This window comes from Struthio camelus, chromosome Z (assembly GCF_040807025.1).
Source record: "Struthio camelus isolate bStrCam1 chromosome Z, bStrCam1.hap1, whole genome shotgun sequence".
NCBI classification, from domain to species: domain Eukaryota; kingdom Metazoa; phylum Chordata; class Aves; order Struthioniformes; family Struthionidae; genus Struthio; species Struthio camelus.
In genome coordinates, this window is record NC_090982.1 from 55348337 (window position 1) to 55372119 (window position 23783).

At 35.8% G+C, this 23783-nt stretch overlaps 1 protein-coding gene across 1 annotated transcript in view; it reads right to left on the minus strand.

The window, feature by feature from the left end:
• Positions 1-23783, minus strand: part of LOC138064775 (adhesion G-protein coupled receptor V1-like) — a 273548-nt gene that overhangs the window by 153528 nt on the left and 96237 nt on the right. The window contains exons 60-77 of the mRNA XM_068928702.1: positions 23300-23464; positions 21854-21971; positions 21133-21256; positions 19819-19957; positions 19503-19688; positions 18948-19180; positions 16909-17057; positions 15527-15728; positions 14805-15024; positions 13367-13606; positions 11200-11349; positions 9857-10327; positions 9004-9147; positions 7625-7796; positions 7087-7222; positions 4514-5361; positions 2285-2402; positions 1265-1436 (exon numbers count right to left, since the gene is read on the minus strand). Coding sequence (XP_068784803.1) covers positions 1265-1436; positions 2285-2402; positions 4514-5361; positions 7087-7222; positions 7625-7796; positions 9004-9147; positions 9857-10327; positions 11200-11349; positions 13367-13606; positions 14805-15024; positions 15527-15728; positions 16909-17057; positions 18948-19180; positions 19503-19688; positions 19819-19957; positions 21133-21256; positions 21854-21971; positions 23300-23464 — 3987 coding nt within the window. The remainder of the gene's footprint in view (positions 1-1264; positions 1437-2284; positions 2403-4513; positions 5362-7086; positions 7223-7624; positions 7797-9003; positions 9148-9856; positions 10328-11199; positions 11350-13366; positions 13607-14804; positions 15025-15526; positions 15729-16908; positions 17058-18947; positions 19181-19502; positions 19689-19818; positions 19958-21132; positions 21257-21853; positions 21972-23299; positions 23465-23783) is intronic.

The following is a 23783-nucleotide window of genomic DNA, read 5'->3' on the forward strand; positions in this document are numbered from 1 at the left end:
TACTGAACTCAAGAAAAAGTTCTGAAAAAAAATTTAACATACAGCCTTAGTGTTTACAGTAATATAAGCAAACCTCAGAAGGTTTAACTAAATCTATCCAAAACCCACAAACCCTAGAGATATTATCTGACAGATCTTCAAAGGTTTAGATATACAGAAATCTTCTATCAGTCTGGAAATACAGGTGATTGAATTTTAGTGTTGGATACCAATGAATTAGCTCAGTCAATTCTACAGTCCTAATGTTCAACTGTTTATTGAAAATAAGGTAGCAATCATAAATTTCAGTATGACACTGCAACTCATCTTTGATTTGGAACCTACAATACAAATACCAATGTTTAAAACTAGATCTCTCATCACTGAGCTTACTTCCAGAACTCATTTGTAAATATGTCATTTGTACCTATTATATATACTCATGAAGCAGCAAACTTGCAAAAAAAAAAAAAAAAAAAAAAAAGACCATAACATAACAGTCAAAAAGACAAGCATTACGACTGTTGCAGTCAATTATGTTATTAGCAAATATAGCTTTTTGTTTCAGTTCTGGACTTTTGGAAATCATACTGTAATACTTAGGAAAACAGCATTCAGCTCTTCGCTAACTCAATACAGCTGACTAAGTCAAAACCTTCAAAACTTAGAATATGCCATACCATAAAAAATGTAAAATATTTATTGAGTGCATTTATTACTTCATCATTTCGTAATGTATTTGTTACTAATGTATAAGGTACTTACAACTGGAGGAAAAATTAGGAAATATTTGGGGGGTTATACAGCATATATTTTTAATTGGGTTGTTATTTGGAGCCTGTGTTAAGCATTCTTGAAATGGAATAATCTTGACTAACTAATGAGACACACAGATCTACTGAAATGCCATAGGGAACTTTAGCCTTCCATTAGCACCTGTTAGAATGGCACATGCTTATGCTTCACGTGGTTCAACTGCATGTCTCTGCAGCTGCTGCACTTTCTGCTGTCATTAAATAATGATACCATTACTTAGACTAACCAGGTTCAAAATCCCAGTTTACTCAGTGAGGCAGCCTGTGTCCCCCTACTGTCTATATTATTTTTAAATTAAAGAGCCAATGAATAAAATATATCTCAAGCAGGAGAATGGCCTCCCCACTGAGCTATGAGAATGCACCATTTTTATCACTATTTCCAACATCTTACATCTTGCATTGCTTTCTAGGCTGTGGCTCAACAACATCAACAACATGTTGGACATAAATGAGCAAGAATTACTTACATTATCAGGTTTTATTTCAATAGAGATGTTGCATATTGTTTGACCTGCCATGCAGCTGGTGGCTCCTAGCACAGACACAAGTTCATTTTCCAAGTTTATGCCATCCTTAAGAAGGACAACAGAAGTTTCATTAAAGGTCACACGCCAAAAGATCTTCACATCTTCAAAAGCCCTACAAGCAAAGAAAAACACTATGCATGTACTGAAGGAGACAACTATTGCTTTAGGAAACATACACCCCGGAGATGCATCAGTTTTCCATTAATATTCAAGACTTATCACTAGGGAACAAACTGTTTTAAGATGAAAATTTCTTTCTCTTGATTTAAATTACTTCCTCTAAAATATGATTGGATTACAACAAAGTAACACAGGGAGAAAAATCAAGCAATTTGGGGCACCCAGATCAATTTGCTTTTCAACTTTTGTTTCAGAAAACATGAGAATAGCTAAGTAAGAGTCACTGGAGCCTGAAAGCAAGGCATGTGCCCAAGTACTTTCCTTAATATAAAGGGAAACACCTGCCTGGAAAACCAGGCAAAATCTGGCTTCCCCATAAGTTTGAAATTAACTTAGAGCACTTGAGTATACTTTTGAAAGTACACATAAATGTGTAAAGTATACATGTGTTAACTAGAAAAATAAAGTATCTGTGTGAGAGAAGACATAAGCAGAATGCCGACACTTAGGTAAACAAGGAGATTATAAATTTAATTGCACCTTTAGCAAAGTAAATACTTAGCATTAAGCAATAGGGAAGTTTTTCTCACACTTGCTTCACTGTGGTATAAGTTGGAAAATACTCGTTTTTCCTGTTTCTGTTTAGTAACAGTACAGTGACAAACCTATTCATGTTTACAGCTTAACTTTGCCAAATTCTGGCTAATTATTACAGGAGCTGAAAGTCAAGATTTACTATAAAATTCTACGATAACTTCTTCCACTAACAGCAGCATCCTTGATTCAACACAGCACATTACAGCACATGTGGACAGCAGTTTTATCAGCTGTTGCCTGCACCTGTTTGGTTGCCTTGTGACAATCAGCAGCACCTCTCTATTTTCTGAGTCTTCATCAAGAACAAGACCGCTTTGCACTTCTGGAACGAATCCCAAAATGCCATTCTGGAGATCATTTCCTATATGGGAAACAGTCCATGAAAGTAATTTACAAGAAAATTAAGTTGAGACTAAACGGTATTTTTTAATGTAGAAAACTACTAAAAAGATGAAAAGGAGATATCTGAAGCATGCTGCAAAGTACCAGCAGGAAACATTTCCAAAGAATAGAAAAGAAAATGTCTTTTAATATGACAGTTCTTAATTTGCTCTCCATATTTATCCAGAACTTCAAATGTTTGTATGACTACATATTATTTTAACTGGTAGAATAAATAATTTTGAGAATTCTGGCAGCACCTATGCAGACAACCTTGCATTTTCTGCAGCGTTCAGCAAACTGACTGAATTCTGTGGCCCTCGACTCCAAGAGACGAGGTGTTAGACTGGCCCAGAACGGTTTCAAAAACCTTGCTTGTAATGCCCCAACGAAATACTCGCTTTATCTATCTTACGTCTACTATAATCGTTAAAACATACTTGTTCTACACAGAAATGGACTTCATTGTGCCCCTAGATTGCCAGTATGTCATATCTGGTTATGAGATAAAGACAGGCTTCCAAGGACATGACTTCAGCCACCTTATTCATCCCGTCCTACCTCCCCCATAATGCTGTTGAACCCCTTCGTTTTCCCAGATGAGTAGTTTAGGTTTTCTCCTGCATCCTTAACTCAGTGTGTGGAACTAGGGAGCTGGAAATACTGCACTGTTCTCGCAGGAACATAAATAGCAGGGAAGATAAAAAAAACAACCCAAAAAAACAAGACACACACGCACACACAAACAGGACTAATGAGAGGACTAATTAGGAGGGCTAATGCCTTCATGACCTCCCATTAAATCCTGATTTCTCCTCATGGGTAATGACAGCTTTACTCTACATTTGGGAAGGGAATCTATTTCAGACCCAGTGCACGTTAAACTTAAATGTATATACAGAAGATTAACACAACCTGTGTGTTTGCTTATGTGCATATATAAATATTTAACCTGATGTATGTTTCTAGCTATACGTTTGAAGTCAGATATATGCTTTGATCATTCTTCTTTGTCAATGTTGTCTTCTGATCTTATTTTCTGTATTCACTTTACTCAGAGCATAAGTCTAGAACATGTTAATACACTTCTATGGGATTCAATACAAGTTCAAATTCCAACCTGCACTTATGCACATAATTCTTCGGTTAACCTGCATATGCAGGCAAGTGGTTATTTGCATGCTGAATTCCAGTGACTCTGCATATCAATGGAACACACAATTTAAATAGTTTGTTCTTGCATATGTAATTCTGGTTGTTGCATAAACTCATCCTAGAGCAGGATCTCATCCCGATCCCCAACATCTGTCTTGTTCTGTTAAAAGTATCTGCTTACACACAACTTCCAGTTGGACCTTTCATATGAGTTTCTTGATTTAAAACAAAACAAAAGCCCTCAAATCTCCTAAAGTGTTCTTATTCCCAACTTGTTTTTAAAACCTTTTTTTTATATTATCTTCAAACTTAATTTATGTTCAATCCAAAAATCTGATAGATATTTACAATTTAAGGGTAATTGGAGCTATGATCTTATTCTGCCCCCATAGCATGCAGCAACCAACAGAAAAATTCTTCCTTAGATGGCTAAGCCCATTCCTATCCTCCTTCTCCAGAAGCAGAGGATGACTAAACTGAGCAAGTTCAGAGATGAAGTACATAGAATCTAAAAGTCAGAACAGACTTCCCTGTTCTTTAAACTTTGTAGAAACCTAGTACAATATAAAAGTGGCAAAATGCACAAAAAAAGGAAAAAAAATACAATGCCACTACACGTGAAGGAAAAAAGTTCAAGACTAGTCCTTCTCTTCATCAAGTAAAACAGTATAAGAATGGACATGAGCAGCATCTATAAGGGGAGTGCAAACAAAGTGTATTTTGAGCTACATTGCTAAGTAAGGTATGGTGAGGTTTGGTGTAGGAACATTAGATAGCTTCCTCTGATCTGAAAAACTCATATTTGAGAATCAAATACCCTGCTTATTCTCCAATAAGAAATTCCAATCTTTACATGAAAATTGCTAATAAAACTAGAGTTATTTACTGTTCGCTAATTCAGACTTATTTACTAGTTTTCTGGAAAATAAATGCTACCTGCTATAATTACTGTTGCAAAAGCAGCAAATCCATAATCATCCTTTCCTTCCACGATCTGAGCTCCGCATTCAGGATCTGAGAGGAAAACATAGAACAATTCCTGTCCTTCAGGCTCGTCGTCATCAAAAATTCTGATGGATACCTTGCTTTCTCTTTCACCATCCAGCAAAGTCAGAGAGATTGACTGTTCCTCAAAATCTTCTCCTTCCATTGCCCATGTAAAGTCTGATTTTCCATAAGCATTTTCAAAAGGATACAAATCTACTCCACTCTGTGCACTTATTCCACCAAAGGTTTTAACTGTTACTTCAATATCACCAGCAAAACCCTGGGTCCTTCTAATATGAAGTATCACTATGTTGGGGGTACTATTGTTTGCATCTTCTTCAATATATATAAACTCTGGCCCCAAACTGAGTATACCATGAACAATATCATTAGCTACGATATTAATTGTTGCAACACTGAAAGCTGGATTCAGACGCGGACTCCGGTTAGGATTCAAGGGTTGAACTCCCAAAACTTCCACAGCAGTCAAATTTACAAAAAAAAATTCCTCCATTTCAGAAACAGTGTCATCAATTATTGTTATTTCTACTACAGCATTTGTCTGAAAAGGTACAAACATAAGCTCTCCATTATAGACGGGTCTAAAGTCTTCTAGAGATTTGGCACTTCCTGGAGTAGTCTGATATGTCAGTTGAGTGAGATTACTTTGAAAACCAAACAGTCTTTGGACATGCAGTGTGACTGCCTGAACGTCTTCTTCAACTGAAACGTATCTTGAGTCAGGAGCAAATTGGAAGATCCCCAATGGCTCAATTTCAGCTATTGTAAATCCTGTCCTGAAATAGACAGGATAAAAGTTGAGCGAGAAAACAAGAAACATGAAAAGTAAAACACCTAAATTGAATAATTTCTAGTGAATAATCAATGATGGCTGTGAGAAAGCGGATGACAAAAAAAATCGTAGAATTTGGGTGATAACAGTAGAGGAAAGAAACAGCAACAGTAAGAGAGAAGGCATAAAGAGGCTTCCTAAAAAGCGTTCTTGGAATGATCAGGCCAAATAGTTTTCCACAGGCCAGTCTCAATTCTTAGCAATACAGGAGACAGTAAAGGTTTAAAAAAAAAAAAAAAAAAAAAAAAAAAGGTCTTCCTGAGAAAATGAAGGGAGAAGGAATGTACGATGTCTTTCTATTGTGATCACAATGCAGGGAGATATATTACAGTACAGTCATTTGGAATAATACTAGTTTTAACCACAGAACAAACTTTCTCTACAAAGAGAAAACTGCAGACTAGAAGGATGTTACCAGAGCTACAGTTACAGCTAGGAAGCTAAAGAATGAAAGTATGTTATTTTAAGACTTACAATGGGGTTTCAGTGCACTGTCCCCTCAAAATATTTCTGATAGTAACTTTTTCCAAATTTGAGCCCCACTATTCCTATGTTCGTATTTAATACATCTCCCTCTTATGAGAAGAATAAGTATAGAGATAAAGACTATGTTAATCTGCATCCAAAAGAGCCTTTGCTAAACCTTGGGTCTTGCGCTTCTCTCTAGAACTGACCCAGTATTCAATGACAGAGGCTACCAAACAGCACTATTGCACTGCTGGATTTTGGTAAATAAACTAGACCCTTTCCACCCTTTAAGGGAGTCAGAAACCCTTTAAAATAATTGCCAGCTTTACTTCCTGTGGGATCTAGTCCTAAGTTTTCTAAAAAACTTCATTCTCATAGATTCAAGGTATTTAATTTGCATGGTAAATAGGTGTTGTGAGGACACCAGCCTGAAGGACATACAGGCCTAGGAGAAGGCCTGTCACAGTACTTAGGCACAAGTTCATGCTTTATAACTAGACTGGCACATCTGAAGGAAGTAACATGGTGATGCCAATACCTTTCTTCATACGCACTGTTATTCTACATTCATCCTTTTTTATAATTCCAGTTTTAGCCACCAATGAGTAGGGAAGAATGAAAATAACTTGAAGAATAAATCACCTAATTGAGATTGAAACCTACACTAAATATAATGTTTTAGTTGCTAAGATTAAATGTTCTTTTTAAAAAAACTAAGATATCTTCTGAGCATTACTCGTTTCAATTTATTTATTTTAAATAGTGTTTGTTATCAAAGATCATCTAGTTATGAACTTTTAGGGAGATTAATGAGAAGTGTTAGAGGGCAAATAATAAAAAGTCTCATGAGATCACCACTCTAACCTGAACCTTTTTCACTTTCATTATTTCGCTTTCTGGCTAAAACTGCAAATCTGGCTTCTTCTTTTCCTTAACTGCCTCCATTATTGCCACCATACCTATTACACCTTGCATCTGATTGGCATGAAATAGACGTGACTTCGAGGAAAGCCTCAGTTCTGACTATTAGGTCAGATCTGCAGTACTGACATTTGTTTCTACCTGAGACAAGATTTACAAATTTAAGAGACTACATATTCATACCTTTCTGTAATTTAACAGAGATTTGCATAAGGTGTATGCCTGTACATAGATTGTAATTCTTACAGCATGCATGCTATAAGGATTATAACATCCTTACCTCAGGCGAGCCCCACCAGACACATTGCTTTGCACTGCTGTTAGACAGACAGCAAATGACTCGTGTTTATTTAGGCTTGGAGTAGCGCGAAATGAAATTACTTTGCTCTGTTCACCATAGGAAAATACAGTACTACCTGAATTAAAAGAGAGAGAGAAGAGAGAGAGTGCAATTCAAAATCACTAAATAGAAATCATCTTTTCCCCTGGGAACATGCTGAGAGAGGGACTTCAATCACAGTATCATTTCATTTAGGAAGGAGAAATCTGCACAACAAAAGTCTATTATCTTTTCTTTATAAGGCTGTTCTTTAGGGGCATGGCATTGTGTTTAGCTCACAGACATGTATCTATGTAACGTAATTCTTTTCTTACTGACTAAATAAACATGTCAGTCACAGACGAAAATCAGACCACATACTTTCATTCTAAAGATGCTTCATTAAGAGAGGAAATGTGTACAGGTGCAAACAATTAAAATGGAGTATCTTCACTCACTCATGGAACTTCTGTAGCTCTTTCTTCAGACAAATACTCACCAAAAGAAGGAGTAATATTGCCTGGATGAACAAAGTCAGTGATTACGTCTGGTGGGTATCCAGAAGTCCAGTTAACTGTCACAGAACCATAAACTCCTTCTCTGGTTATCACAGCCTGACCTGTTCCTGCTACAATGTCTGTAAGGCGTAAAATAACAGATTCAAAGCCAACCTATGGAAACACAATAAATTTCGTTGCATAAGATGAGGTAAGAATGGGCAATAACATATGTGCAAGCATACTGTAAACATTTACAATAACTACATATACATCCACACTTCCTGGACAAGACTTCAACAACATTTATAAATATGACATTTTTGAGAATTAGATCGCAGGGAAAAGGAACAGATATGACTCAGATTTCCGTACTGAAAACTCTGAACATAGCCTTGTGTGTCTGCCCTTTAAAGAAAAACAAACACATACACCCTTAATTCTCACAGGCAATAGCTGCAGGACTATAAAGGCACAGACCTAAAATAAATTATTAATTGTGTATCCAGTGAAAAGGAAGCTGCTGCTAGATGACACTGTTCGGGGAAATGTTCTTGCTAGAATAATCTGCTTTTTTTTTTTTTTCCCCCTCCCTTCAAATAGCAAATGGGGCTAAAAGGATAATTCAAAAAATCTAAAAGCAGTGACAGATGGATAAGCAATGTTTACAGAAAGACCATTTGAATTAAGTTCAGTTAACAAATTAAAAGATAGAACAGTCTTTCAAGACATTAAAGCAATTTAATAAAAACTTCAACAGAATTTCAGAGAGAAAACCCCAACATGCTATTTTCTTTGTCCAATATACAAAAAGGCAACTAAAACACATATATTATACCAGTGGAGGCAAAGACTCTTTTCCCTACTCTCATGTAAAGTAGCCAAATTCATTATTTCCCACTCCATGACTAGCTAAATATACTGCTAACTAAATTTAAAAAAGGCACGATCTCCATCTCTTGTTGTACATACTACTGCGTACATGCTATTATCTACTCTTGGGCTGCAGTACCTAAAGACATAACATTGCCCAGAATCAGTTATTTTCCTTAAAGTCTTAGGGCTTTCATTTCATGAAAACAATAGAGTAGCTTAACTATAATACTTACACTATTTACTCTAGTTTTTTGGAATGTATAATGAACAGATGAAGATATTTTTAAACAGTATTAACACATTTCTGTAAGAACCGAAAAATACGCAAAGACTAGATAACATACAGTATTAATAACTATAACAGTCTTGTCAGCCATTAAATTGGCTGTAATTATGAAAATTGTTAAGGTGTCAATTGAATCCTTACAGTAGCTATATTTTGCAATGAAGTGTTGTGTAGCTCCCTCCTGTGCTAAAAATGTTACATTGCAGCCAGTTTGCTCACCTGTGAATTGGCAGCTTCTTCAGGAATAAGTAGAATAGCTGACTTCGCTTTTTCTAATATTTTGGGCACATCCTTGGCAGGACCCCTAACCAGGCTTGCACTGATCAGTTCCAGAGTAAAATTCGATCCCAGTAAAAGAAATGTCTTTGAGAGAGAGAATTTAAGAAAAGAGGTCGAAATTTAATTCCACCAATATCCACCAATTCAAAGAATTATGTAACAGAACCATTTGCAACTTTTGTTCTACTTCCAAAAAAAAAAAAAAATCAGCTATTTCAAGACAAGTAATTTATTGATCATCTTTCTCAAAATAGCAACAACAATGCTGTGAAGCGGTTTGCTGGAATGTTTGTAAGGCAACTATCGCCACTTTTATGAACTGTATCTAATGTAGTGGGCCTCAACTTGGTTTTAATCCTTAGGTTTTACCAAAGTGTAGATGCAAGACTGTAATCATAAACAACCAGGGAGTACAGAAGACTGAAGGTATATTTATCTACTGCTTCATGAGTCTCACAGACCGCTACTGACAATCCAAAAGGTGAACTTGAGAAAAGAATTGGATGGACATAATGATAAAAACATTGAAATGATAATAACACAAAGCAATGACAGAGGGACAAACTGAATACATGAATATATGTACAGCACTGATTTTATAATTATTATGTGGAAAAAGTGATATTTAACCATGCTTATATTCTATAAATAGGAAACTCATACTATTAAAACTCTTTCCTGCATCTTCACAGTAGATACGACTGAGTTAAATATCTTATTCCAACACATTTGTATGGTGATGAACACAAACGTAAACAGTAGCTATCTAAGGAGCTAAAAGGATATTACAGACCTGGCTGCTTATTGGCACTCTTTTCACTTCAAAGCTGGCACCTTCTTTTACTGATAGGCGCCCCACCACATTCTCAGGTGCAATTAGGTCTTCATGATGAGATAAGATATGGTACTCAACGATCACTTCTCCAAATGCCCCAGCATGCCGAGTTACATTAATTTGAACATACCGACTAAGGTCTCTCTCTACTAATACTGACTGTTGATGTGAGTACAAGGCAAATACTCCATGGGGATCGTCATTTGCAAAAACACTGATCTTTAAAATTCTTTTCTCTTGGTCTAAATCGGCTCCACCTTCCACTGAAGTCAGCTGTACCACATAGTTTTCATCCAGTTCTGGAACATCATCAGGTAACAGATAGATAATTATCTCAGCCGTACTCTGCTGGTCAGCCATGACAACAGATCCCTCTGTCTGAAGGAAGTCACCTGTGATGTTAGAATCACTACATATTTCCCAGTAAACCTGAAATAAGTAAAAAACCAAACCAAATTACCACAGGGTCATACGCTTTCACATTCAGGATTCACTACAGACAGCATAGGGCACAGATTGTTTTTAAGTATGTAAAAGAGAAACTGCTTAAGGTATATACAGAAAGATATTCACAGACTATCTCTGCGCAAAAGGAGAATGTGCTGTTCTTCTAACACCAGTACTATGAATGTAAAGACTTCCTCTGCAAATCTTAAGACGATTTCTTAAAAATTATACAGGATCTCTGAACCTTTTTTAAAATTACTTCCATTTGGTCACACTCTTTGCTGCTTTTCCTCTCTCTAAGATTCCTCAATTCAGAGAGGGGCCAAGAGTCTTCACTAAACACAGTAGATTTTTTTTTAATTGAAATTAAAGAATGAAACATAAACACTCATTAAAATGCTGACTTCTAAACAACTTTGGGTAAAATCCAATGTCAGTCTTGATTCAAAATTTTAAAAGTCCAGTTCTTACCTTGGGCAATGGCTGGAAAAGAGTAAGCTGTGATCATCTCAAAGAAGGCTTACTATGAAAGTATGCTCTGTTCCATTCTCCCATCAAAAGCACAGAGAGAGACAGAGCGAGCGAGAGAAGAGAGAGCAGCACTGCAATATGTACAGTTTCATGAATTTTTTTTCCTGACTAGTGAAGAGACTGAGTTCAGCTTTCCAAACCACAAGGACTAGGGCTGAAACCCTTGCTAAATTCAGTCTAAAAGGCAGCATTTCACAGTGAAATGAAAAGCAAGCAACTGAAAGGCACAGAAAAAAATTATTCCCATTGTCCTTCATATGTTCATCCTGAAGAAAATTTCACATTTTACTGCTTATAAGGAAACTAAAAAAGAGCGAGAATACCTTTATGCTTCCCAGAGTGCCTTGAACTCGTCTGACAAATAGTGTAATACTCTGTGGCCCTTCCACTGATGAGGGTTCCGTAAAGTTCTTCTCAGATAATGACTCAGGAGCAAACTGCACAATACCATTGGGATCACCAAACTTCTGTATCTATAAGGAAACAAACAAAAAAAAATTAGAAATATAGAATGAGTTATCTTCTTGTTCAAATCACTGAGATTTTCGTTGTTAGGTGCAACAAGGCACATCTATCTTAAGTCTTTTGATTGAGTTTTCTCCTCATAAAAAGATTCAAGAGTACAGTAGCAATTAGAATAGAGACTGTATGAATGAAAAACAAACAGTAGGTAGAACCACCAAGGTCTCAGAAGAGAGTGATATGAAGCATGTGCATGCACACACACACAGCAATACTAAATCTGTGGATGACTTGCTCTTCTGAGAGAAGATCCTACAGTGTAGATGAAGGAGGAGGAGCAGGTTATAAATTGAACATGTGTCAATAATATGATGCTATCAATAAAGACACAAAGCTCTTAGGCTTTGAATAAAAGCGTTATTGGTAAACAAACCAGGCAATGACAATGATTCCGGCCATTCAGCTTTAAACAACTTCCAAATTTTAAATGGTCTAGACCTGTTTCAGACTGTAAAGTAATTTTGAAAGGATTTGGAAAACACATCCCATAGACATGAGGTAAGATATTAAGAGATAGCAGAGAAACCACGATATCCCCTTTTCAGTTTTTCAGTGCTGTACAAGAAAGAAAAGGACAAGGTTCTATTTCAAATGTATTATTTAAGTACCCTGATTAAAACAGGAAATGCTCAGGCACCTTAGGCTGGTGTATAGAAATTCTTCTAACATCACCACTTTGCAAACTCAGCCTCTGGGATAGAGTTAATCAACATCCATCTGTGTGAATCACTAGCTGTACGACAAGAATTCATGGTAAATTGACTTAAAACTGAGTTTTATTTTGAGAGAGGTTCTCTGAAACGTCTAGACACCTAGTAATAACTAACATATCTTCTTTTTGTTAGTCAGTATTTACAGATTTATATGTAGAACCCACTGATATTCTTGAGTCTCTGAAAATAGGAAGCAAACTGAATCCTCGCTCAACCTGACTGATGGGAACAAAAGATCTGAGACACAAGCAGACAAGTGTATTTTTGAGAAACCCTTGCTGCAAATTCAGGTTAAACTTCTACCATGAAAGAAAATCTTTCACAAAAAGAGTCAAAAACCTGTCTAATCTCTACAGCTTCTTCCTATAGCTTTTTGAAAAGCTAAGGAAAAATGGAGGGAACCACAAACATACAGAAGTAGTAACCCTAGGATCTGAAGCCCTTTGTGTTTTCCCACTACACAGCTGTAGTTTAGCCTGACGTAACAATCACACTACATAAAGAAGCCCAAGGTCTTGCCCTGGATTAGCTCTACAGAAGCCATCAGCGCTGGCTGAGAAGCCAAGTCACTGGGGAGCAAAACAAAGCATTTCAGTCAAAGGGATAAGACTGCATCCCTAAAGAAGAACCTGAGGAATCTGTGAAAGTAGCACCTGATTCCAGTACTTCTTTACTTCACAGATTTGGGGGGGGGGAAGGGGGATAAAAATTAAAAAAAAAAAATCTATTTATAGGAAGGATTTGGTTTTTGCTACCTTCTTATAATGTTCTAGCAAATATTTCCTTTGTTTCAATACCCCTAGAGCAAGTATTTCTCCTTGACAACTTCCTCTGCTTTCTCCCATATATTTCTGCATTTCTCCCCCACCTCTATGTCTTATTCTGCTATAGCCAGATTCTCTCCTTTCTTTTATATATGCCAGCTGGAGAAGAGTATGTCAGAGAAGGGATCAACAACAAACTGACATGTAGGAATGAGGACTCAAACCCATTCCCTCTCCAAAGAGGACCATGAAAGCGTGCAAGAAAGAAGGCCAAGTCAGGGCTTATATACCTATTTTACTGATAGATTCTTTGCGTTTGTTTTTCAGAAGTGAAGCCGTAACAGTACTCCTGAGTAGTATGGGGAAAAGAAAGCTACGCAATTACAACTATGCAGTCAGTCACATTAATGTTTAACAGCTTTGTAGGATAAATACTAGCATCAACACAGATATGGGAAAGAGGAGGAGAAAAGAATGCAACAATAACTTACTATTAGTGTAATGTTGGTTGCCCTGGGATCTATTTCTGTTTCACCTTTCACAAGGCTCAGTCTAATAATGAAGATCTCCTGAACTTCAACTTCTTCATGGGGATAGATTTGTAGATTAATAGCTCTCAGACCTCCTTCTCCTTCTCTAAAATAAAATGATCCATTCACAGGGTCACCAATGTCACTATTCAGAGGGGATAAAACTTCTTCTGAATTGGGTCCTAAAATGTCCCAATTAATCTGTGGAAGATACCAGTTTCAAATTTAGAGTAGTGATACATAATAATAGCCCCTCCCCTAAGGGAGAAATCACAAGGTAGCATAAGTGACATAAGATTCTTGAATTTGATACAAGACTAATGGTGTTTAAGGTAAGGTGATTAATGGTGTTTAAACTTGTGTTGTTAATACAGAAGACAGAATACTCATAACGAATTGCATGTGGGAAATTTTGTAATCTTTTGGAAAAATAAATATGACCAATTACCAAAGGAAATTGTGAAGAGTTAGCCATAATGCTAATTTACAAAACACTTCTAAATTATTGACATCAATGAACAGAAGAGAAACTGAGCTTTAATTAGCATGTAAAGGGAAACACACAGGCCAGTTTCTATTTTGTGCTCTTTCACCATTTGTTTTCAAAGCTCCCCAGATCAGTACTCATGATCAAAATCATCCCTGCTAAGTGCTGTATGAAGACAGAAAAAGACAAATATGTTCTGAATAACCTGTAATAAAAGATCTTAATCTCTTAAATAATTGTTCATATATTTTAGCCTGATTAAAAACTAGAATATTTCAAAATTTCCCACAAATCAGATTTGCTTTTAAGGAGGTCAAATTAAGCATTTTAAAATGATTATCTTCGACATCTTTCCTTTCAGATAGTTTTATCAAATGACTTCTAGAACCAAAAAGACGACTCAGGTAATTTTTACAGAGGAAAAGGAAGAGCTGATGATCTTTACTGCCAATTCTCTGATCATTTTCCAAGACTGTGAAAGGCCTATGCTGGTTCACGTGTACACCTTCCTTTATCAGTGGTTTGTACGGCAGGGAGAAAAATCTAGAAAATGCATATTAGACAATCTACTGAAAAAATTTTGACCAGCTTTAGGAAGCAATTCATCTGAATTGAATGAAACTACTGCTGGTGCTTGAAATTAACTGTATGTTATTTTTGACAGAATTAAGAGCTAATTTAAAATAAAGTACATGAGACCATAATATATAACAGGATGAAAGCAGAACAGAAAGAACATAACAAAGGTAATAGTATTTGCGGTTATACCACGACTACATGCAAAGAGGCTTAATAAAAAGCTGCAATTATCCTTCTAGAAATAAGTCAAAAAGAGGCTTTTGAAGGATAATGCAGTAGCTTTTTGAACTATTTACTGGAAAGCATTCAAAATCTTCTACAGCTAGGGCCTACCTGTATGTCTCCTAGCAATCTTCCAGTTCTTTCCAGCACCAGGGACATTGTCATGGATGTTTCAGGGTTGGGAACAATAACTTGGCTTTGGTTGAGAAATCGGACAATATCATAGGGGGAATCACTTTTAGCAATAGTGACCTGGCTCACCAGGTGGAGCCCAAGGACTGCTCCACCAGTGGCTCCTGTCAGCTGGATTTCAAATTGCTCAGCAAATTCACTGCACCAAAAAAGGCAAGGAGATTCTCAGAATTTTAAAAAAAACTGCTTGAAACTATTCTTAAATACTCAATCATACATCTAATCGATTTTGTTTAGTTAGAGTTTAAAGATATGCAGAAAACAATTCTGTAAAACATAAAACTGAACGTTCCTTCCATTTGTACGTATAGTATTATCTGAAATAAAAATAATATCCTACATTCTATCCCTGTTAAATAGCTCTCATTTTTAAAAGAAAGTGGTGCAAAATATTTTATTACTCACAGCAATATCAGTAACACCTCGTATTTCTGATAATCTGACGAGAAAAATGTCTTGGTTTTGCATAAGTTTTACATAACCTATGAAATTTTAATAATAGTTTATTTTTTTCCTAGGCAATTTTTCACCACTGCAGCAATTTGTTTTCAACACCAATTCTATACGCAGGCATAGAACACAGGCTAAAGGAAGATTGCTCAAAAGTAAATTAGCAAATAAATATCTGAAAAATTAATTACCTTTCTTCATCATCTATAATAGAGATATAGATAAAAGTCTGGTTCTGACCATGATGAAAAATGACAGAGTTGTTATGGATGAAATAGTCAACGCCATTGGGAAGTGCAGAAATACTTCGAGAGAGAAAATCAGCTGTTATGAAGCCATAAGTGCCATGCTTTCTCACAACGGGAATTTTGATCACTCCAGCATCCTCTTCCACTGCAAGAATAATTGAGAATAACCTATTGCAGGTATTTTATCTTAAATACAGATTCAAAATAAAATGGATCGTGTAATGAACCCAATTTGTCCATTTGTATCAACAAATCTAAGATTTTCTGAAGCAACTGAGTGCTGCCTTTGAAAAGCAGATATCCCATGTCTAACACCACGTTAATTCCTGCAAGCAAATTTGTTCCTTATAGCACAGTTACATACACTTCCTTTTTTGCTTTCAGTTTTTCCTCTCTCCTTTTTCCCATTCAAATTTTTAAAGTCAATGGTTAATGTAAAAACTTTCTAACCACTGACTCAGTAATAGGAAAAATTATGTTACCCTGCTATTTGCGTACCTCATTTGCATGAACGTCTACCATACCTTCAAAAGAAGATTATGTTTTAGTGTGCTATATGATACCATAACAACTAATTTTACCTTCAAAGTTTATGTAAAAGCAAGTCTTCAGGATTCCACATAGTTTTTAAACATTTAATTAAGCAGCCAAGCTACCTCCATTTGGAAATAGCTTAAGACTGTAAGAAACATTCAAGAGCTACCTTAAGCGGAACTAAGTAAATCAGGCAGAATGCCGACAAAGAACGAAATTATTACTGCTGGCCAAATTCATTTCTTCTATTTTTTCTACTGCCTTCAAGGGAAAAATAGGTAGGTTCCAATTTTTGTTATTATGCACACATATCAGTTCACACTATACTTACACATGCTTTAATGATAATATACACAAAAAAATATCAAAACAAAGCAAAGGTTACACTTTCCTATAGTACTTTCTGCCTAGCAGTATCAAAGTAGCTTCAGCACTGCTGTTACATGCTCCAAACACAATTTTAGGATTTTTCCACAGACTATACTGAGTCATAAAAAACTAATTCTGGTCTTATCATGATATACATTGAAAAAGGTAAGTACTCTTTCTCCCTGCCCCGCCCTCCAAGTTTATTGCCCCAGGTACATGAGTAAATAAAATATTGCTTAACTGTGCTTTTACTATTTTTGCAGTGGTTGAAAGTACAAAGAAAAAATGCTAAAGAACTTATTTACAGATGCTGATATAATTTGTACCAGGACTCAGGACAGATGTTGAAAGATAACTCAAAAATTTATGCCTTAGCCACAGGCTTATCCTTTAAACCACATCAAAAATTTAAGTGAACTTACCCTGCAGAACGGCATACTGAGGATCAAATTCTATGATGCCTTCTGCATTGTCACTCTTTGCTATGACAACTCGTACGGTGGAGATATTTCCTACCACAGGGGGTTGATCCACTTGTAGTCCATTTTCTTTTATGGTAAAATCAAAACCACTTACAAGAACATAAGAAATAATTTTTTTTTTAACTGTTTTTGCAGAAACATTAAGAAGCATGAATAACAATCTGTAGATTGCCACAAATAATTATATATTCTGACAGTTATCACTATAGACCTTTTGGCCCCACTTTTTAGAACTAATAAATATGGAAAAGTAGTATCTTAAAGGATCCCAGAAATGTGTATCTTTGTGTGTCACTTTTTCTATCCCATTTTGTCTTTGTTACTTGACTTTCATGCAACTTGACAAACTCAAGGAAATTATTAATGAGATCATACTCTAAGCAAAGATAAACTGTCCACTAACAATGAAACCCTGCCCATTAATGAAACTGTGCTACCAGAGAGAAGCTTTAAAATCTTGACTTAGCAAAGACTTAAATAACTGGAGACTGTTTGCCAAGGTGGATCCCCTTGCTGACATACGACATGGTTATCATAACAACTTGTGTTTGTACATCTGTTTTAGAATCTAAGACTGTGCTCAGCTTTCCTAATATAGTCTCTGTTAATATAAATGTTAAATACAACTACTTGCAGGAGATATGTATGAAAATACAGGGTTAGAGTTATAAAAAATTTAGTTCCACATCAAAGGATTTCAGTACAATGACAAGTACACATATGCCACTTTTGCATTTTTATTTAGCATGGCATAAACACAAAGAGAAAAATCCAGTGCATCATGAATACACGGACTTTAGATTTCATTTGTGCATAAGAAGTGCACATATACAGTAATTCCAGACATCATGCTGCTTTCCTGCATTTTCTCATGACCCAGAATAAATACCTGAAGTCAAGATTTCCAGGGGAAAAAAGAAAAAAAATGTCCTTAGAAAACTGGAGGTTTGGTATTCCTTAAGCACACCCTGTGTATTTACTGCAATTCATATGCATTGTGGAAATTCTAATTCATCAGTCGTTCAATAGTAAGACATTCCATTAGCACGCGAGTGTTTTCAGATGTAAAAGGAAAGCCAGATGGCAAATGGGCGTCCAAGAATGACAGCCATACTTATGGCTATAGTATTAGACTTCACTGTTACAGGTGCAAAAAATTATAATTTAAAATTCTACAAGCTCCTAAAAATGTCAGCTTACTGCGTAATGCAACAGTGGACCTTCAGACACACACTGCAATGTTTTATTTTCATCAAGCAATTTTGTAAGATTTATTTTAATGTTCCTATATTCTGATTTACCACAGTAAGAATTCCAGCTTGGGAAGACACACCACCTCTGGTGATTTATTTTAGATAATATTGTTTCCAATTCATTTATATCTTTGACAGATAGTAACAGTCTACTAAACAACAATTAACTATTTCTAGTAAATAAAAAGGAATTGAATGCCGATGTATCTACAGTGTAGCCCCCAAGAGTCCAATATTGTTATAATTGCCTGAGTTAGCGTTCTAATTTCTGTGTTGTTGTCTCTTTCGGTATAAAGTATTCTTTCTGGTATTTCTAAAGCATCTGTAGCATTTATAACTTTACAAACATATCCCAGCTAAATAACCATATTTTACTTATCATAGAATATCCTTATTTTTTAGAATATAAAATGTGGCCAACATTTGTTTTGCACTTTTAACAACATAAAAGTGCATACACTTCATGAAATGTATGTAATGTATGATTTTTTTTAAGCTTAAATGAATCTTAATCAGCAAAATGTTTATATTAATATTTTAAGAGAATTGGATTCCCCATACATTCACTTTTTATCATGATCACTATTATAGCAGTCTTATCAAATTTTCTAGTAAAACAGAGGAGGAATCAAACAGGAACTTTATTGCAGTTAGGTCAGATTCCATATATACTACATTCCTTTGCTTGTAATCTATCTTTCACTCTACTGGAAGTTTTATCTTTACCTTCCTTGGAGTTCCACTTTGGTTATTGTCACTAAAAAGTCTTCAGGACCTTCAGGAAAGTCATCATCATGAATTTCAACCAAAATCAATTTATTTTCCTCCTCTGGTTCAAACAACAGCTCCCTTACTGTGGGAGTGAAATCAATTCCCTCCTCAGCAGTCCCATTTATTATCCGCAACCACAGACGCACTTTGCCATAGCATCCGCTAGCACGTACAACAGTGATGTTAACCTAAGGGAGAGAGCACATTTTCTTTAAAAATGGCTTCATTTTTGTTACAGTTGCTTTTAGGAGACCATTCTACAGGCATCTTTTCAATAGGTCTGATCGGTAACCATAATTTGCTATATTAAGTATGGATTATATGTAACTTAGTAGATGGCATTCCTTCCCAGAGTATTAATAATTAACTCCAAAAGCCTCAGATAGTCATTCTAGACACTGTACTTTGATAAACGTTGAATATATCTTAGCTTTAATTTTTTTCTGAAGTTAAGCACAAAGCATTAAGCATAAAGAGTATTTTACACATAGAAGAATTTCAATCTAATACCCATTTTTCTTCTTCTGTTGTTTGCAACAGTTCCTGTGAAAATGCAAACTGTCCATATGGAAGGTCACTAGCAGCCATGGTAATATCTGCTGTGCTGCTAGATTCATTTATGAGTCCTCCATCACTGATTCCAGTTAGCTGAAACTGGTAGTAATGCTTCTCCTCAGGACGGTTATCGTCCACAGCCTAGGGAAAAGAACCAATGAAAGCTAAAAGGATTTAAATCATTTTCAGAGGGAGACGTATAATTAATTTCTAACCAAGATAGTATCCAAATAAAAGGAAGTATGGAAATGCTGTAAAATCTCTCATGTACCTGTATTAGAACAACAGCTGCAGACTGCCTATCTCGCATTGTCAAGGTTCCCGATATCTCAGCAAATTCTTTATGATGAGGAGGTGTTATATTCCAATATACTTTGACCTCACCAAAAATCCCTGGACCACGTACCAGGCTGCAGGTAAGAACACAAACACAAATTTTATTTTCTATCTTTAACCTTTAACATTCATAGCTGAGATAACCAGTATCCTGCTACATTATTTTGCCTGAAATAAATGCTATCAGCACTGTGAAGCTTGAATTTTAATACAGTCGGTCACTATTAAGATCTTTACAATGTACTCTTCCAAGGGATAACATTTTTCCAGTTCTCTTCAAGTTCCCTGTGTTGGGAGGCATCTTGACCTATTATCTTTAAGGAGAGCGCTTCAGCTTCTTTGCGCCACTGGTATTAAGGTGGGGGCTGAAATCTGAGCTCTCTCCCTTCCATTTTGCTTTTCAGGAGGTACAGATGCAAACCAGACACAAAAGGGGAGTGAGAGGTAGTACCCAGAGGCAATTTGCTTCTTAAAGTACAAAGATGCTAGAGTACTAGTATGAGATCGCTTGAGAAATGTTCTATTTGCTGCTTCTTTAAAAACCTGAAGCCAAATCCTACTCATGACTTGAATATTGGTGAACTGTAAGTCATGGCAAAAATTTGACTTTGCTTAATATGATCTACATTGGCACAACTACTGCTGCACAAAGCATAAGCTTGCCTTTTGTGCTTTTCAGAGCAGCAGCAAAACGTTCTGCTGCTCACACCTGGGGGCACACAGGAGAGTGTTCCTATTTTCAGCACTCTGAAAAGACATAGTAACACCTTCATCCTGGGATCCTGTTCTCAGTTGCCTGAATGCAGTGATATAATTGTTTTGTTTCAATTAAAAACCCAGTTCCCACTTTGGTTTTGTTAATCATCATAGCAAAATACGGACACATAGTTTTGTAATAGTACTTATTCAGGAACCAATCTTGAAAAGCACAGATAATCTTGAAATGTCATCGATTTCCCTTTCCCCTTTCCTTTTATCAAAATCATCTTCCCTTTAATGTATTCATGCTGCAAATAATGCAAAGACTCTGAGAGGAATACTCAGGGCTCCCCAGTAATAGTGAACTGGTTTTAAACATAGATTGTATAATTCTGCCCTTCAGGCATCTGGTTTTAAAAACAGTTTTGATTTTAGAAGTGAGAAGTAAATGAAGCACTCAAGAAAGGCATGATAAATGTGGAGTCTCAATTTCTGAAAATTCTGAAAAGAATGTTGTCCTTTCTTTAGAAAAAAACAGTGATGTGCCTACCTAATAAGAGCAGTGCCATTATAATTTCCTGAAGGTTCTCCGATCAGGACATATGTGGATGAATGAGCTATCCCAACCACCCCAGAAGCTCCTTGATCCCCTACAATAATGATGGTTGCCAGACCTATGAAGAGAAGAAAGGTTCTCGTGGTAAATGAATAATATTTACAACAGATAGCTAACTTTTGAAAATTTTTGTGAAATGAGTGGTTAAGAACTGCCTGCCCAGACAGCCTGTGCAATCTCCGTCCTTGGAGATACTCAGAACTGGAGTGGACAAGCCCTAGGCAATTTGATCTAATTGTGAAGTTTCCTGTGCCTTGACCAGGGTTTTGGACTAAATGATCACCCTGGAAGGTCCCTTTCAAAACAAGGATTTTTCTATGATTCTTACAGGTCGGAACTTCATTTTGTTTTTTTGTTTCTTTTTGTTATGAATTCTTTATGCACAGTGTTTAGTATCTACATCTAAACTTTTTTTTTTAATATCTGAATATAGAAGTCTATTCCAACAATTAATTTAGAATAAAAAATTATGACCCATAATTCCTCTTGATTTCTTGAGACAAGTAAACAATTCAGGAAGGACTGATAGTTTAAACTGCTATCAACTAGCTACATGCCACATACACAAGTATTGCAGACTACAGTAATACAAATAGACTTTCTCAAATTCTCATGCAAAATGCCCCAAACAGAGGAGAATGAATTACACCTTTACCATTTACAGGGGATATCTCTGCATCACCAGTAGAGACTAGCTGAATGGTAAATGTTTCATTCCCTTCCAATATACCATCTTGTACTGCATGTAAAACAATCAACTTCTGGGATTCAGTCTGCACCATGTAAAAATACCAAAAAACACATATACATCAAGTAAAACTAAAGCAAAATACAACACTGTGCACGTAAGTTTTTTTTTTTAAAACAATTCAAGTGTTAAGCATGCATATGCTGATGTATTTTGTAATTTGACTTTTTTCCAATGAGAAATTTGTTTAGCTGAAAAATGTTTGCAGATTAATAAAGAGCAAAAATTGCCTATCCAATAAAAAAAAAAAACTGGATTTTTTTTACCTGAATAACAATTGAAATAATTTTTAAACTGTGTTCACATCAAAGTTTTAAACCCAAAGAAAACTTTCTATATGAAATCTTTTCCATCAGAAAGTGCATATCTGATGGAATACATAAATTCTATGGACAAATGTATATATATATGATAAGATATATGGGATCAGAGTAAATTCCTGTCTAGGCCACATTTTTGACAGTGGTCAGTAGCAAACGCTTAAAATAAGAATATAGGGAAAAAATTAGCTATATATTGAGCCTTCTTTTAGCGCTCGCTCACGCTCCCGTGTGCGCATTCTCTACACACACACACACACACACGCAGGTATATAAGAATTTCAGGAATAAAAGTCTATTTCCAGGCCCATCAGTAGAGATAGGCTAGTAAAATGATACCAATACTGTGCCAGATACTAGTAGACCTACAAAAATATATATATTTCAGCTGATTAAAAGAGACAACAGGTGTGACTATTTATTTGATGTAAAGCAGCCTTGTATAAACAAAATAGATTATAGATTTTATTTAAAATAGTTTATTCAGCATTTTGAGTAGCCTGTAATAGACAAATGATTAAGATTAATAACAACAGCCTGACAACACCCAACATTTCAACTTCTATTTCAGAGTTTTAGCCTGCTATGAAACAGAATACAGTCAAATAACACTGTCCAGTTTGAGAGTCATTTGGGTGATCTACTATTTATCTTTCTCATCCTTTCAGTGCCATTTTTCCTCAGTCACTGGTAAGATAAATGCAACAGAATAACTGTTTCTGTAATCATTCATCACATTCAGTATATTTGTGATCCTCTTTCTTAGTTATAAAAACAATCTGGATTTAAAGAGCCTAGCTTCCTGTTGATTACATTATACTGATTTAAAGAGAACACATCAGCTTTCCTTTTCTGTGTGGAGAAAACACTTCATATTGCCAGTCCACCAGTTCAAACTGGCCTTTTGCTAATGGTATGGTACTTAATAACCCACTACTTTTATAAACCCATAACAAAACCATGCAAATACACCTAAGAAGAAAAATTATCTGTAAATTTAAGACTAAACCTTGTACTGTAATATCAGAAATACCTCATTGAAGTGAAGAGTACCATTCAGAGGAGTCAGATCATATCTGGCTGCCTCCTCAATAATCCATATCACTCTAACTGCTCCTTGTCCTCCCTGACTCCGACTTACAGTGAGCAATACAGTTGCAGCAGTGTCGTCAGGTGTCTGAGGTTCCTTCACTGCCACCTGATGAAGAAAGGAGGAGGAGGAGGTAGGAACAGCAGTAAAATGCATCAATACACTATATTATACATTAGAAAAACTGACTTCAAAAAACAGAAAGAGAACATTATCAATGAAAATGTAAAATAAGGACAAGAGTGAAAATCAACAGAAAGATAATAAACCTAAGGAATGTGTTGAATTCTGCTAGCAAAGATTAGTCACAAGTTATTTTTGCATGCCCTATGATTCAAAACAACTGCAGACAACAAGTCACAAGTAGGCACAGCACCAGCAAAATGCAGAGCAGTGAATCATTCTCCAACAACAACTAAGATAAGAT